Below are 24766 nucleotides of genomic sequence, written 5' to 3'. Positions count from 1 at the left end.
TGAGCACACTCCACCATGAAAAAGTTACTGAGGCCCTTTGGAGGCAAGTGATTCAGCACAAGGTCCTCCACCAGAAGGTCTGTGGATAAGTCTGCGGAATTCTCTGGAACACCAACAATGCGGACGTTGTTGCGTCTGGCCCGGCTCTCGAAACCATCCAGCCGATGGGCAAACAAGTCGTTAGACGTTCGGAGATTGCGAACTTCAGTCTGAAGATCCGAAACATCCGTAGTTAGGCTTGCGGTCTTGATGTCCAGGGAATTGACCCGCTCATTGGTTTTCCCCAAGTCCGTCCTGATAAGATTGACTTCGATCGCCACCGAGTCTATCTTAGCAGCCAATGTTTCGTACTGCTTGCCCATAGAGGTCTGAACACTTGCGACGGCGCCCATAACGTCCTTCAATGTCAGCTCCTCAGTTGCAGGAGAGCCATCTCCAGTCTCGTTAAAGACTTTACTCGCACCGCCAGGGGATCCTTTCGGGCGGGTGAAGCGATCTATAGTATGGGATTGGGCAACCCCCCCCTCCGTATGTGCCCCTGGTTGCACGCTTCTCGGTCTCTGCCTTGCCCGCCATGATGAGCGACGAAACCTGATGGAACCTTTGGGATCTGGTCAGAATGGTTCCCTGCGCAGCAAACTTGTAGAGGCAAGGGGACGAGGGCAGAAAACAAGCGTAGAGCTGGCAGCAAGAACCAGGTCAGCCGTGTCGACCGGCAGCAAGTCGCCGTCAACAATGACCAAGAACGAAACCGAAAGTACCACAGAGGCAGTAGACGTGTCTCACAGGCCGTTGTTGTTCAACTGCCACCTGAGTACCTCGGGGACTCAAGTTCGTGGATGGCCCTCGGTGTGGGCCGCAAGTTTCAAAGTTCAGTAAGTCCTTGTTCCCGGCGGCCAAATCGAATTTTGTTGAGCGTTGGTTGCTGATTATATGTTGAAGGACCTTCTGTCCTACTTGTACTTCCTTGTTCATTTCTATATCCACACAGTAGTGCTTAGTGAACGTGTGCACTGAAGCCCATGTAGCTGCCAAGCATATGTCTTGAATGGGTGTGTTAGCCACAAAGGCTATTGTTGCTCCCTTCTTCCTGGTAGAGTGGGCTTGTGCCCCCTTTGCTAGTTCTTGGCCTGCCTGTTTGTGGCAGAATTGTATAGTTTGTGCGATCCACCGTGCGATGGTTCCCTTCGTTACTGGTCTACCCAGGAAACTGCTTGCGAAGGACACAAAGAACTACTTTGTTTTCCTGTGCTCTTTAGTTCTTTCCATGTAATGCATTACTGCTCTTCTAGCGTCCAGAGTGTGCAATGCCCTCTCTGCGCTTGTGGATGGTTTCTGAAAGAAGCTTGGTACTTGTATTGTCTGATTCATGTGAAACCTAGACACCACCTTTGGCATAAAGTATGGGTCGGTTCTCATTACCACCCTATCATTGTGTTTTTGAATGTAGGGTTCTTGCAGTGTTAGCTCTTGCAGTTCGCTTACCCTGCGTAGAGAGGTGATTGCCACTAGAAAGGTTGTCTTCATTGTGAGCATTTGTAGTGATGCCTTATGAATGGGTTCGAAAGGTGCCTTCATAAGCTCTGTTAGGACTAAATTAAGGTTCCATGCCGGTGGTGGCATCCTTTTGGGTGGTGCTATCCTTTTAGCCCTTTCCAGGAATCTTTTCACTACTTGTGATGTAAAGAAGCTCTTTCCTGTTTCCCCTCTTGTGTAGGCTACTATCGCTGCTAGGTGTACTCTTAGCGAGGATGAACTTAGTTTTGCTTTCAGCAGGTGTGTCAGATATTTTAGCACAGTTGATTCCCTTGTCATTTTCTTGTCCAGCTTTTCCTTGCTGCACCATTGTGTGAACCTCTTCCATTTTGCCACATAGCACCTTCATGTGGTAGGTCTCCTTGCCTCTCGTAGCACCCGCAGAGTGCTCTCCGGTACCCTTAGGTGTGCGAATTGTATGTCTTCAGGGGCCATGCAGCTAGGCTGAGGCTCTCTGGCTCTGGGTGTAGTACTTCTCTGTTTTGCATGAAGAGTAAGCCTCTTCTTTTCCCGAACTTGTGGGGTGTTCCCTGCGCCATTTCCATTATTTGTGAGTACCAGGTCTGCCTTGCCCACTGTGGTGCCACCAGGATCAGGGTCATGTTGCTGGTACTGCACTTGCTGAGTACCTTGTGTATCAGTGGTATAGGGGGGGAAAAGCGTAGGCAAATGTTTTTGACCAGCTTATCCATAGAGCATTCCCCTGGGATTGTTCCTCTGGTTGTCTCGATGCAAAGTATCAACATTTTGCAATCTGGTGTGTTGCAAATAGGTCAATTGGTGATGTTCCCCCACCTCCTGAATAGCCTTTGCGTTTCCTTTACATTGAGCTCCCACTCGTGGGATGCTGATGTCTGTCTGCTGAGCCTGTCTGCTTCCACATTGTCCTTCCCTGGTAGGTGTATGGCCAGTAGGTCTATTTTGAGTGGGATTGCCCATCTCCATATTTCATGTGCTAGGTTAGATAGTGCCACTGATTTTGTTCCTCCCTGTTTGTTGATATAGAACATTGTTGTTGTGTTGTCTGTTTGTGTCAACACTCTCTGGTTGGCAACACTTGTTTCTGGAAGGCCTTCAGGGCGAAGAGCACAGTCTTTAGTTCCAGGTAGTTGATGTGTCTGACCGCATCTGCTGGAGTCCATAGACCCTTCACCTTGAGCTTGGTCATGTGTGCTCCCCATACCATATGGGATGCGTCTGTGGTGAAGGTCACCATTGGGGTTGGTGGTGTTAAACGCTTCCCTTTTGTTACGTTCTCCATGCTCCACCACGTAATCTTTTCCTGCACTGCGTGAGCTACAACCACTAGATCTTCCTAACTTCCTGTAGCTTGTGTCCATTGTTGTTGCAGCCATTCCTGGAATGGTCTCATGTGGAGACGTGTATTGGGGACCAGGTGTATGCAGGACGCCATCATCCCCATGATCTTACTCGCTGTCCACACTGTCAGCGCTCACCCCTTCTGGTAGTGACCTGTCTCCCTGAGCAGGGCAAGTGTTCTCTTGTCACTGGGGAACACCTTGCTCTGTATGGTGTTGATCTGTGCTCCAAGGAAGATCTTCACTTCAGGTCTGTCAGTGTTTCTGTGACCCACTGGGCGTGTTCCTTGCATGTCCTGTGGGAACTTGCTCTTATTAGCCAGTAGTCGAGTAAGGTATACATGAATCCCTTCCCTCCGTAGGTGCGCTGCCACAGCAGTGAGGCATTTGGTGAAGACCCTTGGTGTGGATTTTAGTCCGAAGGCTAGGGCTGTGAACTGGTAGTGTTCTTTGTTGATGGTACATCTTAGTGGATGTTTGTGCTGCCTGTTCATGGGAATGTGCAGGTAGGCATCTTTGAGGTCTATGGTGGACATGAAGTCTCCGACCCTTATCTGAGGAATGACCTCTTGTAGCGATGTCATTTTGAATTTTTGTGTTTTTATGTATCGGTTTAGGAACCTTAGATCCAGGATGGGTCTCAGCGTTTTGTCCACTTTTGGTACTCGGAAATAGTTAGAGTATACTCCCTTGTTTCTTTCTCTGACTGGAACTGGTTCGATGGCCTCCTTTTGGAGGAGTTCTTGTGCTTTCTCTAGAGTAGTGCTAGTTCTTTTGCTGAGTGCGCCTTCCTTTTTGGTTTTTTGTTTGGTGGTTTCTTTTCCAGTTCTATGCAGTATCCAAACTGTATGATGTTGAGTATCCATTTGTCTGTAGTTATCCTCTTCCATTCCGGGAAGAAATGTTTTAGCCTGCCTCCTACTGGTGTTTCATGATCGTTGATGCTTGGTCCGTGTAACCCTCTTTTGTTGACCTTGTTGTGCCCCACCTTCCGAGGGATCGTGTGGGTGGGCATGCTTGGTGAGATGGAGTTACTTTGAGGTGGGTTGCTGGCCCCCCTCTTCTTGCTTGCCCTCGACCGTTCGCCCTCCCGTGAAAGGACTGGCCGCGAGGCTGGTACTGCCAGGTTTGTTTTTGTTATTGTTATTGTTGTTATTATTATAGCGGGTTTATTTAGCGCCGAATCACCTGCAGGTCTCAGGGCGCTTTTGACCACAGAACATAACAGCCGGGATACTGAAAAAGGGTGGAGGGAAGGGGCAGGACTTAAGCTAAGCTGAGTGCTGTTCTGAAAAGGTTGGTTTTCAGGGCTTTCCTGAAACGGAGTAGGTTACCCTCCTTACGGAGTGTCTCAGGCAGGGTGTTCCAAAGGTTCGGTAGTAGGACCGAGAATGATCTCCCTCCCATTGTGGCCAGTTTGAAACGTGGGCATACAAGGAGTTGGCCCTGCTGCGCTTGATTGTCTCCCTGGTAGGCCTGCTGGAATGTCTGGTGTGACGTTCACGGCTAGTTTCAACCCCCTTCCATTTGGTCTCTGTGTCTGGGTACCCCTTCTCATTCCTCTGAATTGAATGGACCTTGCAGTCTCATTCTCTTTTTTGAGCTGGGTGAGTTTTTCATCCACTGGTGCCCCGAACAGTGCTTCTCCATTGAATTGTGTGCTCAGAATGTTGTTCTGTACTTCCGGCTTGAAGCCTGAGATCCTCAGCCAGGCATGCCTTCTTTCTGTGACCCCGATCATCATGAGCCTGCTGGATATGTCTGCCCCATCCAAGGCTGATTTCAGGCATGAATTTGCTATATTCTTGCCTTCCTCTACCAGGTGTGAAGCTCTTTGTTGGTATTGCTCAGGGAGGTGTTTCAGTAGCTGTCCGACCTCGTCCCAATGCTGGTATGCATGTCTGTTTAGTAGGGCATTAGAGTTTGCAATGCGCCAATGCACCGCTGCATTCCTCTCTACTTTTCTCCCAGTTAGGTCAATCCTCCTACTTTCTTTGTCTGGTGGTGGGCCTGAGGTTGTTGAAACTTTGCCCTCTTCCTGGCTGTTGCCGCAATAATGGAGTCTGCTGTGACGGATCCTTGGATGTAGGGGGGTCCTTAGAGGAGTGCTTGTATGTCTTCTCCGTCCTTGGTGTGACAGACCAGCAGTTCACTGGGTCCTTGAATGCCTCCCTCCCTTGATCCAGGACACTTGGAAGCATGGGGAGGAATTGACTTCTTGTTTGAGTGGGCAGCAGGGTCTCTAAGAGGAAGCCTGCTTCTGGTTTTTCTTCCTCCAATTTGACTTCATAAGCCGTTGCTGCGTTCCGGGTGACCATGTTGTAGACCCCAATGTCATCTGGCGGCGAAGGCCTTGAAGGGTACATCTCCACGGCCTCTTCTGGGCTTTTGGCGTCGAGGTCCTGTGCCACCGACGATGCCATGCCGAAACTCGTCCGCTGGTCATCGTCGCCTTCCTCATCATAGTATAGGCCCTCTTCCTCATGAGTTTTCGGCGGTTCTTCGACGTCGAACTCCTCTTTCTCCTCTTCCTCCTCTATCTCGACGATAGTCGTCGGTGGTTTCGACTGAATCGTGTACCTTTTCATTTTTTCATCGAACTCTCTTTTCCTTTGCAGGATGTTATCCATTTCAGCCTCGAGCCTTCTCTTGTTTCTCTCCATTTCGGCCGCCTGTTCGGAGTCGAGTGTTTTTGCCGACCTGTTCGACGTAGTTGTCGACGTCGGAGCAGCTACGGGTCCTTCTCCTTCGCAGTCGAGCGGTCCTTTTCGGGCACGTGCTTAGACGACCTTGCCTTTTCGCCAGCTTTCGCCATCTGGAAGTCCACTTCGAAGGATCCGCTGGGCTGTTTGTCCCTGGATGCAGCTGCGGCCGTCGAGATTTTCGGCGCCAGTGCTCCCTTCGTGGACTTTGACTCTGTTTTTCGAGAGTCTGACTCAGGCTTTCGAGAGTCTGTCAGGGTTTTAGGGGTCGTCGTCTCTCCTACCTCTTTAAATGTTTTTTTATCGGTCTCTACGACCGTGTAGTCAACTGGTCCCTCGGCGAAGTTGTCCTCTTTGTCGCTGGAGAGGCCCAGGTCCCGAAGCGACGGAGGTTGGCCTTTGCCTTGCATGTTGTAATTGGCTCTTCTCTGTCTCTCTCTAACCCTGAGGGTCTTCGGGGCGAAGGCGGAGCAGGCGTTGCAATCCTTGCTCTCGTGGTCGACCGGTAGGCAGAGAGTGCAAACTGTGTGCTGGTCCTTCTGCGCGTACTCGTGGTGGCAGTTACGGCAGAATTTAAAAGGTGTTTTGTAGATTCCTGGGCTCTGGAGGCCCCCTGTGTGTGCATTCTCCGTTGGACGTCAAAGTTCTCTAAGTTCTTCTCCTTATTTGTCGTTCGAGTACAGTAATCTTGTTTCTCGTGTCTTCTCTAATCCTTTCAGAGTAAAATACGGCTTTTTCCTCTTCCTTTCCTCCAAAAACTCTGGAGCCTCTCCGTGACGATCCAGACCAAACGGCGGAAAAAAGAATCTGAAGATGGCACCCAAAGGTGGGAGCTTCCGCAGGAAGCGTGCCAAAAGGTGGGACGTCGACACCCACCTGGTCTACGAAAAAAAAAAAAAAGAAGAACGAAAAGACTACGATTCCGGACCCAACAACTAGACCGCGGAATAATGCACAGCATAGTGAATCCATAAAGACTCACGCTGCAAAACAACCACATGCCATGGGGCCAAAAGGCAGCTTTGGAGGTGGGTATTGATAGGAGGAATGCGCTTCTGAAAGAGTAATTGAAGCACAATGCTTTCCCCTCCTTTCATTTGGGTTCAACTTGTTCTCTAAATGACAATCACTAAAAAGCTAGCTTGACTGATACCTGTAATGAAACAAGCCATCAGAAATTCAACTGGATGTTCTGGTTTCACCTTCCCAATTGTAAAAGCACACAAAAACATTCCATGCTCTTATATAAACAGCATGCAAAGCATTCATTCCCCAAGAAGATAATGGAAATAATCCAGAATGCCCTAGGAAACTAACATGACATCGCCATAAACAACTACTGCCAGTTCATTAAGACTATCCCGAAGCTCCTGCTTGTTAAATAAGCTGAAGGAAAGCTCTGCAACACCCACCCCTTTATTTTACCAATCAGGCGAGTTCAAAAAGGGCTTTAGTTTTAGTTAATTTAGCTCTGCTTTGCATTGGTCATTCCCATGATGCTTCTGTGAATGTAACAATAGTTTAAAAACCAAATATTGGTTTGTCACAGAGTTTGAGCTCCAATTTTTGTGATGCTGTTAGGATTAAAGATTGTGTGCCTATCACCTCTGCTATATCAGTTACATTGACAACGCTACCACAATACATCACACTGACATACACCAATAATCTTATATCATTACAAATTCTGACTCCAGAGCTTTTTTTTTTTTTTTTTACCAGATTCTGGTCTTTCGCAGACAGGCTGTTCAGCTTCCTCTTGTGGCTCAGGGTGGTCATTGCTTACCGACTGGGAGTCATCTTGGGCAGCGATGCTTTCTTTGAGCTCCTTTAGGAGACGCATAGAAAGCCTGACCTTTTCTGGAGTCTTCCGTTTCGAGAGCTGGGATCTGGTAGGGGTAGGTGGTGGCGTTGGGGACCTTAAAATAAAATGAAAGGTCAAATACTTATCAAATTCGATTAGTTTCACTCACTGATTTCAACAAGCTGCATCGACTTAGCATATAAGAATTATGCAAAAGGCTTACACTCATGCAAACACAGAGCAAATTATCAATGATATTGACAAAGTAAAACATGATGATAAATTGAAATGTGATGAGCCATCACCCAATCACATCACCATGGAGTACCTGCATATCAAAGAACCTTTATAAAAATTCCACAGTACAGATTTGGAAGACCATATTAATTGCAAGACCTTATGAAAAGTTTTTAAATTTTGGGTGTGCTTTACTCTATCCTGCAATTCATATTACGGTGCGGAGGAGTACTCACCTGTCTAATTTTGCTCTATTAAGCTGATGCTAAACTATTTTGACCAGAGTCCATTTATTAAAAGGGCTTCTTAAACTATTCATTGAAGAGAGTGGTGCAACTGTGAAAACTCAATTTGACAATTGATTAATCTCTATAGATTAACCCAATTTCTGCCTTCTATTGACCTATGAGATCCAGAAACAGTATCCTAGCACACATAATCCAGAACACATATCTTTTGGTCCTACCGCTATTTTAACTTCTGTAACAGAACATTTGTTCACTGAACTTGCCAATAAAAGAGCCTAAAAATATATGAAAAAATATGCAGGGGTCTGGAGGTTCTGCAATTATTACCTGATATCTTGGAGCGGGCTCTATGTATGAGCTCACATTCCTTCCGCAATTGAGACAATCTGCCTTAGTTTTATTCTGCATGCTCCTATGTGTTTTGAAGCTTTTCTTGTGATCAACCACATGCTTTTGGTATGTTTAATCCAACAAGACAATTGTCTTATTTACACAATGTCTACTGATGGCTTATCAAACACAGGGTGCATAAGCATGGAGAATGCATAGGATAAAACAAGCACCGGTGTCAATGATAACACAAGACATTTAAACCATCTTGAAGGCCCTAACACCCTCAGCCACTTGCGCACACAAGTACTCAATAGTTTGACTTGCTCCTTGATCTGCAGCTCCCTAGAAGTTTATTAAATCAGGTTTGTGGCATTTCGTCTATAAAAAATGTCAGTGTAATTATTAGCATCATGCAAAGAAGGGTCTTTTAAAATAGTAACCAGTCACACAGTAAAGTAAATTAGGAAACACACCGAGTGAGGCAGCATAAAACTAAGGGCACTTGTATCACAATCGAAACAGCGACATTCCCGGAAAGCTGGAAGCACGCCGAAATCAACGCCCTCCTCAAGAAGCCCAAAGCGGACCCCAAGGACCTCAAGAACTTCCGGTCCATCTCCCTGCTCCCGGCAAAGGTCATCGAGAAAATCGTCATCATGCAACTGGCCCGCCACCTGGAAGACAACATCTTGGACCCGTCCCAGTCTGGATTCAGACAAAACCACAGCACAGAGGCAGCCCTCATCACCACCACAGACTACATCAGGTGACAACTAGACAACAGCGAAACATCAGCCCTCATCCTCCTGGACCGGTCAGCCGCCTTCGACACGGTATGCCATTGAATTCTAAAGACACGCCTCCTAGAAACGGGAATCCAAGAGAAGGCTCTTGACAGGACCACGTCCCTCCTCTCTGACAGAACCAAGAGCGTCCGCCTCCCACCCTTCCGATCCGAGCCCACCAACATCATCTGCGGCGTCCCCCAGGGCTCATCCCTCAGCCCGACGCTGTTCAACGTCTACATGCCCCCCCTCGCACAAGTGGCCCGCCATCACGACCTCAACATCATCTCCGTCGCCGACGACACCCAGCTCATCCTCTCCCTCACCAAGGACCCACACACAGCCAAAACCAACCTCCACGACAGAATGAAGGCCGTCGCCGACTGGATGAGGAACAGCCGTCTGAAGCTGAACTCTGACAAGATGGAGGTCCTCATCCTCGGACCCACCCCTCAGCCCGGGGCAACTCCTGGTGGCCGACCACACTGGGAGCAGCACCAACACCCACCGACCATGCATGCAACCTAGGATTCATCCTCGACTCCTCCCTCTCCATGTCGAAGCAGGTCAACGCCGTCTCCTCCTCCTGCTACAACATCCTTCGCATGCTCCGCAGGATCTACAAGTGGATCCCCACCGAAACAAGGACGGTGACACAGGCCCTTGTCAGCAGCAGACTGGACTATGGCAACGCACTCTACGCAGGAATCCCAGCCAAACACCTACGACAACTACAACGCATCCAAAACGCCTCCGCCCGACTGATCGTCAACGTCCCCCGCTGCAGCCACATCACCGCCCCACCTGAGAAACCTACACTGGCTCCCCGTCAACAAGAGGATCACCTTCAAGCTCCTCACCCACACACACAAAGCACTCCACAACGCCGGACCAGCCTACCGGAACAGCAGACTCCGGTTCCACACCCTGACCAACCAGCTCCGCTCCGCCAGCCTCGCCCTCGCAGCTGTCCCCTGCATCCAACAGACATCCTCCGGCGGCAGATCCTCCTCCTAGCTCGCCGCAAACACCTGGAACACCCTCCCTACCCACATACGGCAGACCCAAGACCTTCTCGCCTTCAGAAGGCTCCTCAAGACCTGTAGCAGTAGGGCCATCCACACCTCCCATCAGCGCCTTGGGACCCTCACAGGTAAGTAGCGCGCTCTACAAGTAGATTTATTGAGTGATTGATTGAAGAAACAGGGGATGCTGATGGATGAACAATAAAGACATAAGAGGGAATATAAGGATTTGTGGGCTCCACCATTTTTAATACATTCAACACCCTTTGGCGGGGAACTAATAGGCTATCCTTATTCCGCCAAAAGCACAATTGCCTAAAAGGCACAGAACACTCGCCAAATTTTGCATTGTCAGTAGTGCCAGACGGGCAGGGGAACTCTGTGACTTAGACCCTCTTTATGGGATGGTCGAAATATTCTGATCACAAACTGCCATTTGAGGAGGGGTCAGAATTACACGTTGAGTGGAATTTAGTGCAGCCGGGGAATTACTGGGTGCGGTAACGTCTTTACACATTGTTAAATTTAGTCATGTGAAACTTAGTGGAATTAAAAAGGAGAAAAGTCTTTGGTATCACATTTGCTGTGAAATGGTGATTTCTTCTTGGGGCAAGCCCTAACATCAGCATGTTATTCACTCAAAACTCGAAAAAAGTGCAATTGATCGTATCTGATCTATTGAAACCCTGCAGAGTTAGTAGTGTGGCTCACTGGTTAGAGGCGGCAGACCCGAGAGCAGAGGACGGCCCGGGACCAGGGTTCGATTCCCGACGCGGCAGGTTTCTGGACCAGGGTCAGCGGACTCGATAATTCTCTCGCCTCGGTGCCCACTCTGATCAGCGATCACACTCGGCAACTCTGGGCATCAGCTTGCCTCATCTTCACAAACGGCCCCACCAGACCGCCCGCCGGGGATGCCTGGTCTCACCCTGGAGATACCCATTAAGGGACCATCTCTCAGGGAAGCCAGGAAGGGTTTCGCAGCGGTCAAAGCGCCTTGGGACCCTACGGGTAAGTAGTGCGCTATATAAATGCCAATACATACTGTATGAAGAGGGATAAAGAGGAACGTTGCACCGACCCACTCATAATCCAGCCCTTAGTGTCTCACACCAGTGCGTAAGCAGTCCGGCCCTACCCAGGACTTAACCACGGAGAAGGAGGAGCACAATGAGAAAAAAAAGATTTAAAAGGTGGCAATGTCTCACAATTATCAGTCCTATCAGGCCGTAACCCTCATCTCACATCCTTGATCCACCAAATCCAGGCAGGAGCAGACGACACAAGCTGGATAGAGAAACTGTGTGGCTCTCATTTCTTCCTAGGAGACAAAACCAGCATCTGAAGGGTACTCTCCATTCATACCAGTTCCAGCTCCATTAGATGTAATTGTACAGAAGAAGATCAAAAGGCCATTAAAAAGCTACGAAATGTAGCAATCATATGGGAAGAATAAGACTCCTACAGAACCGTTTATAATGAATATGAATGCTATCAAGAGCTATGCCATTTGATTGCATTTTATGCAGTGTACAGTTTGCCATTGGATCAGTTTCGTAGCTCTGCCAGGTATCAGGAGTTGAGGTGTCGAATATACTGATGATTTAAATGTTTCCATCACAGACAGGACCTTCAGTTGACCTGTGATGATCTGTTCAGGGCATTGTGTACTGGTCCATCTCTGGTGGGATGACAATGGCTTGTTCAATGGTTCTTGAATGTGTGATGTTGGTGTTGGAGATACCTTTAATATCAGTTACTTATACATTTCTTAGAATTGTCATTTGGCCATCAATTAGAGAGAGCCTTGGCCTAGTGTGCGTATGTTGTGACATCCATGAACTCTCACACACACACACACACACACGCGCACACACACACGCACACACACACGCACACACGCGCACACAAATATTAAGAAGCAAAGTCAAACCCATGGTTAGACTACTTACCACCTTTATGAGCAATATGGAAAAGGGAAAAACTACTTGGAAAACAGTGGTGGATTTTGAAATGAGAAGGGGTAATTGGACCAGAATTTAGTGACAGACCGCCCATTATGTACAGAAAATGTAAATCACTAAAACACATTTGGTAGATAGCTATCAAGCTTCAACTAAGAATGAGCAGTGGTTGGATGGGACAAAAACGTTTTTTTTCCTCAAAACTGCCAAATGCAAAGCAGGTAAAAACGAAACAGACGAGAATATAATATTCTCCATGGTAAGGGAAAAACACTTATTTCCAAATTCAGAACTTGCAATTCTGACCATACTGTGCATATACTAATTTGTTCCAGTGGACAACACTGTAACTTAGTGAAAAGGAGTATATGAAAACGTCACAAGTAACTGTTACAAACAATACTTAATATTTAACACCACCCTAGAGGGGAATATAGGACAACACTATTAAGAAAGTTCGAGCCACGTTTTGATTTGATTTCCAAACTAGATTACTGAAAGATCTCAACATAGATGAGGAGCTTTTATCCGACTTCTAAGCGCTGGCTTATGCAGGTCCACCTAGAATAACAATAATGAATGACCAGCATTGGGGTTTTGGGTAGCCGCACTACAAATGATCCTCTTTATGTTGTTTAATTAAATATCCCCTTTGTGACGCCTGCTATTCTCTTTCTTTTAGCGATTACATTGGAAAAGATGATTTTAATCTATTTTTGCTCTATTTTATGTTGGACTGCATCGTTTACTGAGATTCTTATTGTAATTTACCTTCTAGTTCAGGGTAGTTGCCCACTTGGACAGCATGGTTCTTTTTAAATGCTGGAAGAGATTCATAAAAAATATTTGGAATAAGGTTCAAAATGGAATAGAATGATACCCACTTGGGCTGTACATGTTTGCAATAATGTTATCCATTTACAGATCATGACGGAAAGTACAAATGAGTGCTAATGAATTTTCAATACCTTACTGGAAAGACAGTTAATTATGGAACGCTGTAAAAATGTACTCTGGAGGACCCCTAAATGGATTTTAACAAGTTATTCTGTGTAGGAATTTGGGACACAATAGTATTTTTACTATGTTAATGATGCATGTAGAATACTCTAAGACATATTGATAATATTGTGCACTTTGGCACAGAAGTGCATCCATTTTGGATGCATATATATAATTTTTTTTTAAGTCAATGAAGACTTCGTAGGTATGGATATGTTGAGAACACAAAAAAAGTATTGATTTGCTAATAATTGCCAAATCTGCATGAATATATGATTTTATTTTTAAACAAACGTGTTTTTGCTATAATTTAAACATAAGATGATAGGTAAACAATATTGGAGGAAAAGTCATACCATATGTGTTGAAAATTCCCCAGCAGACTGCATTCTCTACAACAGAGTAAGATGATGGATAGACAGTACCTATGTTGACCTGGAAATGGGCCGCCTCCTTTGGATACTATTCACAGGGATTGATAAAGGAATTCCCAAGGGCTGTCTTATACCATTCTACCTAATATACGGCTCTTTCTGTCTATGCATGTCTAGTGTCGATTTGTAGAAACAGTAATCAATATTTTAGAGACAATGGAGACTGTACTTCTTGAGCCAGTATCTGTCTCTATGAATTTTCCAAAGAGGATGCAATTCACCATTGCTAATGCTTTTACTACTGGATGCATCTCCCAGTGTCTCGGCTTGGCATAATGGAATCTTCTAGAATAAACTAAGTGTACAGTTTGTTTACATCTTGCAAATGACTTGGTGTACCCACAGCAAACAAGTCTAGACTGTAAAACATACTCCCACACTACAATTATTGAAACACCCAGGGGTTAGAGCTGGCATAAAGGAGTGACTGGAGTGAATGAGCATATACAGCGAAGGAAACGTGGTAAGGACTTTTTGTTTGTTAGTTGAATCACAAATTGAAAGGGTTGCTTTCATAGGAGTACTTAAATAACTAATAATAGGCCTGTCCTTCCTTCGTTTCCATGCCGACTCACAGAGGGATCATCCTGCTGCAATTTGTTCCATATGAGGCCAAATCCCATTCGTCACCAGCAGAGATCAATCTACTAAAATTAGTAAATGAGCAAATCTATAATATAATTTAGTCTGGAAGATCTAACCCACCTTTCTCCACTAAACAACTGAGAATGTGCTATACACACTCGCATCCTCTACTCCAATCGAAGCACCAATTTTTGCCAGCTCCTCAAAAAAGTACCTATTCACCATGATAGTCTGGCATTGAACAAATAAAGGGATCCAGGCAATATCGTCATCTAAATACAGCAGCTACATCCAAGCTAGGAAAGGAAAAGAAGGGACCAGCATCTGAAATCATAATGGAGGTCTGTTAAAAGTTTCAAAACATGTTTAAAAAGGTCCTCCCCTACCAGCGCAATGTTAACATCCAGGTATCTAAATAGACACAATAGCCCAGCAAAAAGGGATGAGCAATTTTAGCACTTTCACCTGAGTTTATACTGAGATATATTATTTCAGACTTTCAATTTGTATTTTAAATTATTTTTCTTTTATTTCCAGGCTTCTTTTCAAGCTTTTTAGAAATTGTCCCACAGTCTTGTTGATAACCATATTCTTGACAGGGTTTAACTACTGTAATTCCTACTCCATGAGTTCTGCTTTTTGATTACTTTTTTAATATTGTGTGCAATTTGTAACTATAATGTATACATATAAAAAAAGATTTATTTGTGACCATTTGGAGCAGGTGCTATATCTTCTTCACATACCTTAAATTAGTTCACAATCTGTGTGTGTCACGAGTTAGCATCTTTGCATCATTTACTCATGCATCGTTGTGTGTACGTTTGTTGAACCAAAATAAAAAAATGTCTAAACATATTACACACTGAGAATCTTCTATTTTTTTTTAAACAATACATTTTCGGTTCAAAGGTACCATTTTTTATGTTGCATATATGACACTGATGGTCTCGCCAATCCACCCGGCTAAAGGCCTTACTGGGTTTTACAATACCAACACAGCCAGCATTACTTTCTTTCAACAAGAAGATCTACTCAGAGGTGTAGTAATTACTAATATGTTTAATTTATCTTCTTCGGGAAGTTAATGGTTTCCTGGTCAGTTGCAGGATTTCGGGAACATATGATACTTCTAATTTCTGTCTAGAGCAGGCCTACATTATTACTGTTATATTCCGTTTTCTTGAGAAGAGGCAATGTTATCTAAGTTTAGTTGGCAGGTATGACATTAATTTTCCCCCTCAATGCTATTACCTTTTCAAAGGAGTGCTAGAGATGGAGAGGTTTTATCTTCTCATTCCGTTGTATGCTTCGCCCTACTGCTCTTTCTCATTCACTTGGAGTTTATTCAGGTTTGCCATTATCCCTATACACTTGAATCGTACGATAGCTTTAAAAGCGCCCCTAGTTTCATTCAGCCCTACCGCTCCTATACCATTAAGAATGAAGTACTCTTTGATCTAAGCTCAGCCCTCAGCACTGCATCTCTCAATAAAATTGGGTGCTCAGTCCACTTTCCATTAAAGTGTGGGCGGCAATAAAAGTTAATGAGTTGCTGACTAAAATACAGTCAATTTCAGAACAAGTATGGTGCACTTGTAGCCATCAGTGTCTCCATTTCTAAGTTCTGTAGAGTGCTGCTGAGTGGAGATTGTTCCAAAGAAATTGAAATGCCTGGTAGCAATTAGGTAGAATACGGCAAATCCTGCCAGAGTATTCATAACATCCTTCAAAAATAGGTCTTGCCCTGTTTTGTTGCAAAAATAGTGGCTACTGTGGTTAGTCGGCTATGCAGTCAACTGGTTATTGTATTAGATCTGCCTTCCTCTTCTTTATTGCTGGTTAAGTATTTAAATTCTAGAAATCTATTAGAGGAAAGAAACCCCACTATGTTTGTTAATAGTGAAGGAGCTAATGCTTTATGTTATACTTAAAACAGATTCATTGCTTTTCCTTAAATGGGCTTTGTAGAATGTGTCCCTTTTGGCTAAAGTTCCCTAAACGTTTTGCTTTCCCCCTAGACTGTTTTACCGACAAAGAGTTGCCAATTTAGATGCTTTGGGTACTTTGCCACTGCTGATCAATGTCAAAGTACAAGTGTCACCTATGTAAAGTGTAATGGTAAATGGTTGGCCAGGATTGGTATGTTTGCCTTACTAGTAAAGTCCCTAGTGAAGTGCACTGTGTGTTCCAATGCTAGTGATGCAAAGGTGCGCGGAGAAGGGAACTCAGGCCTGCAGTGTAGGGCCTGTGAACAGTTTGCTAGGTTAGCATGTTATCCTGACAAGTACAACCAATTGTCAGGCCTTACTTTCTCTTTTTCATACCTATTGGGCACCCCTGTGGTAGGTCCCGGGTAACCCCAGGGCAGGGTGCAGTGTAAATAAAAGGCTGGACATATACTAAGGTGTGTGTTATGTCCTGACAGTGAAAAACACTCCATTTCGTTTTTCACTGCTGAAAGGCCATCCTGCCCATAGGACAGAACGGGGAGGCTGGGTGGTGTGTTTGTTAGCCTGGTTCAATCAATCAATCAATCAAAGCATTTGTATAGCGCGCTACTCACCCGGAGGGTCTCAAGGCGCTTGTGGAGGGGGGGCCTGCTACTGCTCGAACAGCCAGGTCTTGAGTTGCTTCCTGAAGGCGAGGTGGTCTTGGGTCAGGCGGAGGTGGGTGGGGAGGGAGTTCGACGTCTAGGCGGCCAGGTAGGAGAAGGATCTTTCTCCCGTTGTGGCTCTTCGGATGCGGGGAACGGCGGCGAGGGCGTGGCTGGTCGATCGAAGCTGGCGGGTGGGAGTGTAGAAGTTGAGGCGGTCGTTGAGGTATCTTGGTCCTTGGTTGTGGAGAGCTTTGTGTGCGTGGGTGAGGAGTCTGAACGTGATTTTTTGGTTGACGGGGAGCCAGTGCAGGTTTCTTAGGTGTGCGGAAATGTGGCTGTGTCGGGGGATGTCCAGGATGAGTCGTGCTGAGGCGTTCTGAATCCGCTGAAGTCTTTTCTGGAGTTTGGCAGTGGTTCCGGCGTAGAGGGAGTTGCCGTAGTCCAGTCGGCTGGTGACGAGGGCCTGGGTGACCGTCTTCCTGGTTTCGGTGGGGATCCACCGGAAGATCTTCCGTAGCATGCGTAGGATGTTGAAGAATGACGAGGAGACGGCGTTGACTTGTCTGTTCATGGAGAGGGAGGAGTACAGGATGAAGCCCAGGTTGCGTGCGTGGTCCGTTGGTTTGGGTGCGCTGCCCAGGGCAGGGGGCCACCAGGAGTCGTCCCAGGCGGATGGCGAAGATCCCAGGATGACGACTTCCGTCTTATCCGAATTCAGTTTCAGGCGGCTGTTCCTCATCCACTCGGCTACGTCTTTCATCCCTTCGTGAAGGTTGGTTCTGGCGGTGGCGGGGTCGTTCGTGAGGGAGAGGATCAACTGGGTGTCGTCGGCGTAGGAGATGATGTTGAGGTTGTGTTGGCGTGCGATGGCCGCAATGGTGCTCATGTAGATGTTGAACAGCGTGGGGCTGAGTGAAGATCCTTGTGGTACGCCGCAGATGACTTCGGTGGCTTCTGATCTGAACGGGGGGAGGCGGACTCTCTGTGTGCTTCCGGCGAGGATGGAGACGATCCATTCCAGTGCCTTCTCTTGGATTCCGACGTTGCTGAGGCTTTGCAATAGGGTGCGGTGGCAGACAGTGTCAAACGCCGCGGAGAGGTCCAGGAGGATGAGGGCCGCTGTTTCGCCGCTGCCGAGCAGGGCTCGGATGTCGTCAGTGGCTGCGATGAGGGCGGTCTCGGTACTGTGGTTCGCCCGGAAGCCGGAATGCGAGGGGTCGAGGGATTCATTCCTCCCAAGGAAGGCGGCCAGCTGTCTGTTGACGGTCTTCTCGATGACTTTGGCAGGAAACGGGAGCAGCGAGATGGGGCGGCAGTTCTTGAGGTCAGTGGGGTCGGCTGATGGTTTCTATAGGAGGGCGCTGAGTTCGGCATGCTTCCAGCTCTCCGGGAAGGTTGCGGTGTCGAAGGAGGCGTTGATGATGTCCCGGAGATGGGGTGCGATGACGGAGTCGGCCTTGTTGAAGACGTGATGAGGGCAGGGGTCGGTTGGAGATCCGGAGTGGATGGAGTTCATCGTGCGTATGGTCTCTTCGGTGTTGATCGGGGTCCAGGAGCAGAGGGTGGTGGTGGGGGGGCTGGTGCGGTCGAAGGGTGCGTCGGCTGTGTGCTGAAGCTGTTGTGTATGTCTGCGATCTTGTTGTGGAAGTACGAGGCGAGTGAGTTGCAGAGGTCTTGCGATGGGGTGATGTCGTTTCCGGCGCTGGGGTTGGAGAGCTTTGACGATGTTGAAGAGTTCCTTGCTGTTGTGGGCATTGTTGTCCAGTCGTTCCTTGAATGCTGTTTTCTTGGTGGTGTGGATCAGGTGGTGGTGTTTTCGAGTGGCGAGCTTGAGGGTGGTCATGTTGTCTGGTGTCGGGTCTCTGCACCAGGCTTTCTCGAGGGCTCGGCAGTACTTCTTGGAGCTCTTGAGTTCATCAGTGAACCAGGATGCTTTCTTGCTGCCGGGAGGGGTCCTCAGTGGGGCGAGGTCGTCTGCGCAGTTGTTGATCCACCTCGAGAGGTTGATGGCGGCATGGTTCGGGTTTGCTGAGCTGGCGGGAGGGTTCTGGCTCAGGGATGCTGCGAGCTGGTCGGCTGTGATCTTGTTCCAGCTTCTGCGTGGAGCCTGTTGCTGGTGGTGGTGGATCGTGTTCCTTTTGAAGCTGAAGTGGACGCAGCTGTGGTCCGTCCAGTGGAACCGGTGGCGTGGCTGAAGGAGATGTCCTTGCTGGAGGAGAAGACTGGGTCAAGCGTGTGGCCGGCGTAGTGGGTGGGGGTGGTCACCAGCTGCTTGAGTCCGAGGTTGGCGAGGTTGTCCAGCAGGGTGGTGGTGTTGCGGTCGTTGTTGTTCTCCAGGTGGAAGTTGAGGTCCCCGAGGAGGATGTAGTCGGCGGAGGGGAGGGCGTGCGGGCTGATGAAGTCGGCGATGTCTTCGCTGAATTGTGTGCGCGGTCCCGGGGGTCTGTAGATGAGGGTGCCTCTGAGGGTGGTCTTGGGGTCGGTGTGGATCTGGAAGTGCAGGTGTTCGGCGGCTGTGAGGGTGTCGTCGGTGTTGGTCGTGATGTGGATGGTGTTCTTGTGGGCGATGGCGATGCCTCCTCCCGTCTGGTTGACGCGGTCTCTCCGGGTGATCTTGTAGCCGTCCGGGATGGCGATGTCGGGCGCTGAGGAGGCGTTCATCCAGGTTTCCGTGAGGAAGGCGACGTCTGGAGCTGTCGAGTCGAGGAGGTTCCAGAGCTCCACGGCGTGTCTGTGGACAGACCGGGTGTTGAGCAGGATGCACTTGAGGTGGTTGCTGCTGGGTGTCGGCTTGGCGGGTGCAGTGCAGGTCCGGATGCCGGAGAACTTGCAGGAGTGGCAGGTGAAGGGTCCGTGGGTGCGTCTCGGGGTGGCTCGATAGCAGGCAGGGTTCCGGCCTGCGTTGAGTGCGTAGAGGGTGGCGGCGTCGTAGGTCCGTCGGGTAGTCTTGCATCGGAGGGGGCCAGGGGTCCTGGCGCTGGGCGCGGTCGGGCGCAGACGGGCTTGCCTTTGGCGCGCCCGCTGCGCGTCAACGCTGCGCGTGCGTGGCGGCGTCATAAGAAGGGAGCCGGGAGGGAGGGTCCGCTGGGTGGTGGGAGCGTGGGAGCCATCGGCTGGCGGGGTGGCGGGCTGCAGGGAGGCAGCTGCGGGAAAATCGAGTGCGGGCTGGCGGGCGGCTCAGCGGCGGCTGGGGCGCCTGCAGGAAGATGAAGTCGGCGGAGGAGAAGTCAGCGGCAAAAACCAGGTACAGGTTCCCTATAAGTTTAAAATGTAGAGGTAAAGTTTAGTATGTATGAACTCACAGTGTCATAACACATCTTTCTGTGAAAGTGGTTTTGTCACTGAGTGTTCAGAAACCACTCTTTTAGAAAGTGGCTGAGTTTTGTGCTTCAAGCATTTCTGTGTGTCTCTGCTGAATGTGGATTGACTGTCTCGATCTGAGAGGTGAAAGGAGCTGGGAGAGGTCTTGACCCAGGGAGGGGTTGAGATGGCATCAGGCTGCCCTGCATCTGGAGAGTAGGGGGGGAGGAGAAACCCGGGAGGTGTAAAGGCCTGAGCTGGTGCTATAAACCAATTGATACATCTCCTGCTGAGTGATTAAGGATCCAGACAACCAGTATCAAAGGGAGAAAGGTGACACTGGGAGGGAGACACCCAGAATTGATTTAGGTATGGATCAGGGACCCCTGAGCACAAAGAACTTCAAAGACATCAAGGGGTATAACTAAGAGAACTGAAACCCCTAGAATTTGATGTAGTTTTGAATGCCAAAAAGGACAGGTCGAGTCTGCAAAGGCTTTGACCTCTTTCGTGGTCAAGAAGGACCAACACCAAGGAAGAAGTTGCTGAAGAAACTGCTGGATAGGACTGACTCTTGCTTTGTGATCTGGGGCTGGCCTGCAGTTTGTAACTTTTACTAAGGAAGAGACTGAAGGGACATTGCAGTGGGTGGTGCCCCGCCCCCTTCTTGAACAGGACTGTGCTTTGTACTGTGTCCTGAACCCCAAGGGCCAGAGGTGAGCTGGCTTCCTGTCTGGAAACACAGGAACATAAAAGTTTCCGGAGAAGCCCAAGCAACGCGTGTGCGTGTGCTTTTGCAGCTTGAGACCCTCAGAAGTCGTGCCTTGTGATCGTGGGGATACAGGAGTAAACAGAGTCTCGGACATGCAGGGTGTGTGTCGTGGTGCAAGCCAAGGCGTTGGTGAGGAGCGTCTGGTCGTTGTGTGCACCGGGAGAGGGGAGGAGACTTGGACGGGCAAGATGCGTGTCATGGTGCAAGCTAAGGCGTTGGTGAGGAGCGCCTCGTCGTTGTGTGCACCGGGCAAAGAAGTGTCTTGTACGCGCAGGGTGCGTGTCGTGGTGCAAGCCAAGGCATTGTGTGAGGAGCGCCTGGTCTTGCTTTGTTTCTTCCTTGCACAGGGCATACTGGTATTGATACGCATTGCATTATTCCTTCTATTGCACAGTAAATGACTGTGGCGCTACATATGGCATTGCTTCTCTATTGCACAGTACAGGAGTATATTGTTACGCATTGAAGTTTTTTTCTTCTCCTGCAACATGTGTGATTCTAGCAATACGACCTGCCTAACCTTGAGGAAAAGGTTAGAATTAAGCTTAACTGTTGGTTAGAAGCGGGGTTGGGATTAGAACCTACCAGTCCATCAGAAGGAATATTACCCACTATTATATGTTGGTTTTGTATCGTGTGGTTATATTGTATATCTTCTTATATAAAGATTATACTCGTTTTATAAAAACTTGTGTGGAGTCTATTTGTGGTGACATCATTGGGTTGCTGTGAGTGTGGTTGCACATACTGTACACTCGTGCCCTGGAGATAAGCCTGGCTGTTCGTGCCAAGCTACTAAGGGGTGAGCAGGGCTATCGTAGACGGTGTCCTTACTTTGCCTAACGTCGAAACGAGGGGTCCGGAGGTCGCACCTGGCAACAGTGGTGTGGGACAGGAACTCCCGCCTCCAGCATTTGGTGGCAGCGGTGAGGGATAAGGACCCCCACTTCCAACAGGCTTTTGCATAAAAATGATCTCATTCTTCTGCTCTGATAGGAAACACAACAGCTTAAGTCTCTTATTGGGAGAATTCAAGTCATTGGCTTTCAAAGATATTATCTGGATCTTTTCTAATGATTTATGGGCTCCAGGATCCCAAGAATGTTACTGCTGGGTGCCCTGGGAAAGCTCCTACTGGGTGCCCTGGGAAAGCTCCTACGCCAGCCTCTGAAGAAGTGACAGCCATTTTAAGGCGCAGGAAGGAAGGCTGGTTGAAGGACAGGAAATAAACCCCCATACCTTTCAAAAACAACTAAACGAAAACCATTAATGTAGGTTGTTAGTATAATTGTAGTTATACAACCACAAATTAACACTGCTCAAAACAGTGCAAGAGTAAAAAAACGTTTTCCAGCACAGTAACAGACTACCCGTTAAGGAGTATCACCCCAGGTGACATTCATCCAAGTCTGCCACCATTATGCTGGAGAAACAGGAACACTAAAAGGCGCCTTTCCAGCTAGACACCATCAGGTAAGATGGCCCAACTCAGATGAGGAGCAGACAGATTTCAAATTTGCAGGTAAGTGCTTCTGCTAGCAGCGGCTCGCTATGAAATGAGAGGCCAGTCTGGTACGAGATTGTGGTTGCAGCTCACTATTACCAACACCTCCACACATATCCCAGCCATGTGCCAGAGGCAGTGGTTAGGGATTACAAAGAAGAAGTTAACAATAGAGAAATCAGTCTCCATCACTACGACCCTTATATTTTTATGTCGAGCCTAGTGCAGAGCGCATGCACTGCTCTATATGAGGCTTCTTGTGAGACTTTAAACTTTGTGTGGCTTTGACTCCTCTCACATATCGGTTGGTCTTTGTGTGTGTCTTTCAATAATGAAAGCACGCAAATGGCCAAAGGCGGGTGCATGCCCTACCTCTTTTGCAAATGTTCACTCCCACAGCGCTTTGTTTGTGGGAGCGAGCAAGGGCGCGCAGGGTGGCAGCTGCATTCTTCGTGTGTCAGGTTACACACAACGCACCGCGCTTTCGCTTGTTTCACCCTTACATTTGCTCTTCTTCTCTCATACTAGTCCTGAGCTGCAAAGATTGTCAACAATGCCAACCTCTGCTCTCTCTGCTCAGTCTGTACTTTATTCTCTATATACTTTCTTTGTTTTCTCCTCCGCCGAGTCCTCAGGCTATTTTCGCTATCATTATTGATGCTCAAAACTGTCAATTTGTAATCGTTTTGCCCGGTTATGCACTGTAGAGTTATTCCCCATTTTGTGAGTTATGTAACCCTATGTTATACTGAATCAAGGGTGATTATGCATGTGTTTCATTCTTGTTCACTATATTTTAGTTGGGGGCAAACCACTTCTCTCATATATGGAAATCGTTTGTATATTTTGAGTTTTCCTCGTTATATTTTGTTTCGCTGTATCCCTAAAACTAATTCAGTGTTTTAAAAAACTGCGTATCTCCTTAGACCGTAGTAGTAGGGTTGCACGCTACTAAGGGGTGAATGTGCACCTCAGAGGATGCAGCACACCGCGGCTTGCACTGCCGGCCTCATGCCAGCACGCACCACGGGTCGAGCCTGCAGCCCGGAGGTGATCGAACTGCAGCAGAGGCTCCCCGGTTTGTTACATTTCATCATGCTCCTCCCCTTCTTTCAGCGTGTGAGCCTCATGTTTACAGTTATCAGCTGACCCGCCACTGACCTCAATTGCGGAAGTGCACCTGATGCAAGTGCGGAGTAGCTTTTATGCTTTATCTCCGCTCTCTCGTTTTCTGAATCACTCCCCTCCTCTGTCTTTTCAAACACACCACCAACCTAGTTTCCGGTCACTATTCTGCTATTTCTTGCTTTCTCACCTCCCATCACTTTCCTGCCCGCCGATAACCCTGCTTCTACCTACTGCCTTGTTACTCTCCCATCTCCAAATTTCTAACCTTCTCTCCCTTTGCCCCTCCCTCCATCCACAGTCCATCATCCCCTTTGATTCTCCACTCACCTTTCCCTTCCTACGTCCATTTCACGGAGACTTACTTCTCCCATTATATGGATGACACACTACCTCATATAGAGACTCCCTCACACCCCTTTGATTCAGAGCCGACATTATCACAACTGTTTGAAACCATTCCTGGCACATCCTCCATCCTCCATCCCCCTTCCCCCTAGCCTATCCATCCTGGGTCTTTCGCACCCTATTAATTCGGGGAATTCTATAGCGCGGACCATATTAAGGTGGTGTCAGCGCACTTACAGTGTGCTAGTTAGTGAAACTTTGAATACTTAGTCACATAATGTCACATACGTATTTACTGAGGAAGACTTACACGCATGAATAACATACCTGCATATTCAGGAATGCAGAAAACGCACAAGAAATTACAGTTCAAACCATACGTAATTTTTCGTGTGGAGGTAGATTAATTATTTGTTAGCTGAGCCTGTTTAAGAGGACATGGTAATGGTATCAGATAAAGAGGAATCCTTTCACACAATTTAAAAACTATGGGCTAGATTCACAAAAAAGTATGACAAGTATTTGTGGCGATATGTGCCAGAACGTACCTCTCCCAATCCGGCCATAGACGCTTACATAGATATACACACAATGACACATGCGCACACCCTTATAGGCCTGTACACACACACGCAGACACTGTTGCACAAACGCACCAACAGGCTCCGAAATCGTACAAAGGATATACCCCTAAACTCAGATACATACAGACACAAATACGTGCACGCACTCAACCACACGTGCAACATATGTACACATGCACACATATAGACACCCATGTATCACATTGGTATGCTCACACATACAGTATATACACACATGCACACAAACATATACACAGGGCTTTAAGTGGGATGGAAGAGCTCGGGGGTCTGCTTTTCGAAGGACTTCTGGGGTTAATTCTAAAAACCTCCTTGGGAATGCATTCTGCCCATTACTTACAGTTGGCTTCATATTTTGTAATTCACAATTGCTTGTTTTCTGCTTGCTGGCATTATTTATTTTAGGCTGTCCAGCATCTAGCATCTCTTTGTCCCACCCATGGTGCATATCCTGTTTATAATGTGCTTCATAACTTAACACTTGTAAGGTCCCAAAGGAGAGACGTATTGGCTATGCCAATGCTTGTTTCCTTAGCTTCCCA

The 24766-nt window shown here is 47.7% G+C and overlaps 1 protein-coding gene across 11 annotated transcripts in view; it reads right to left on the bottom strand.

Moving 5' to 3' along the window:
- The window catches only part of BRCA1 (BRCA1 DNA repair associated), a 510976-nt gene that overhangs the window by 177928 nt on the left and 308282 nt on the right, over positions 1 to 24766 (bottom strand). For all 11 annotated transcript variants that reach the window (XR_015296056.1, XR_015296057.1, XM_086924044.1 and 8 more), the window contains one exon: positions 7277 to 7476. Coding sequence is in view for 9 of the 11 variants with exons in the window: in XM_086924044.1 (XP_086780170.1) it covers positions 7277 to 7476 (200 nt within the window). In the remaining 2 variants the exon portion in view is untranslated. The remainder of the gene's footprint in view (positions 1 to 7276; positions 7477 to 24766) is intronic.

Source organism: Lissotriton vulgaris, chromosome 5, assembly GCF_964263255.1.
Source record: "Lissotriton vulgaris chromosome 5, aLisVul1.2, whole genome shotgun sequence".
NCBI classification, from domain to species: Eukaryota; Metazoa; Chordata; class Amphibia; order Caudata; family Salamandridae; genus Lissotriton; species Lissotriton vulgaris.
Note: the sequence above shows the minus strand (reverse complement) of the source record. Positions and strands in the feature narration are given on the sequence as shown.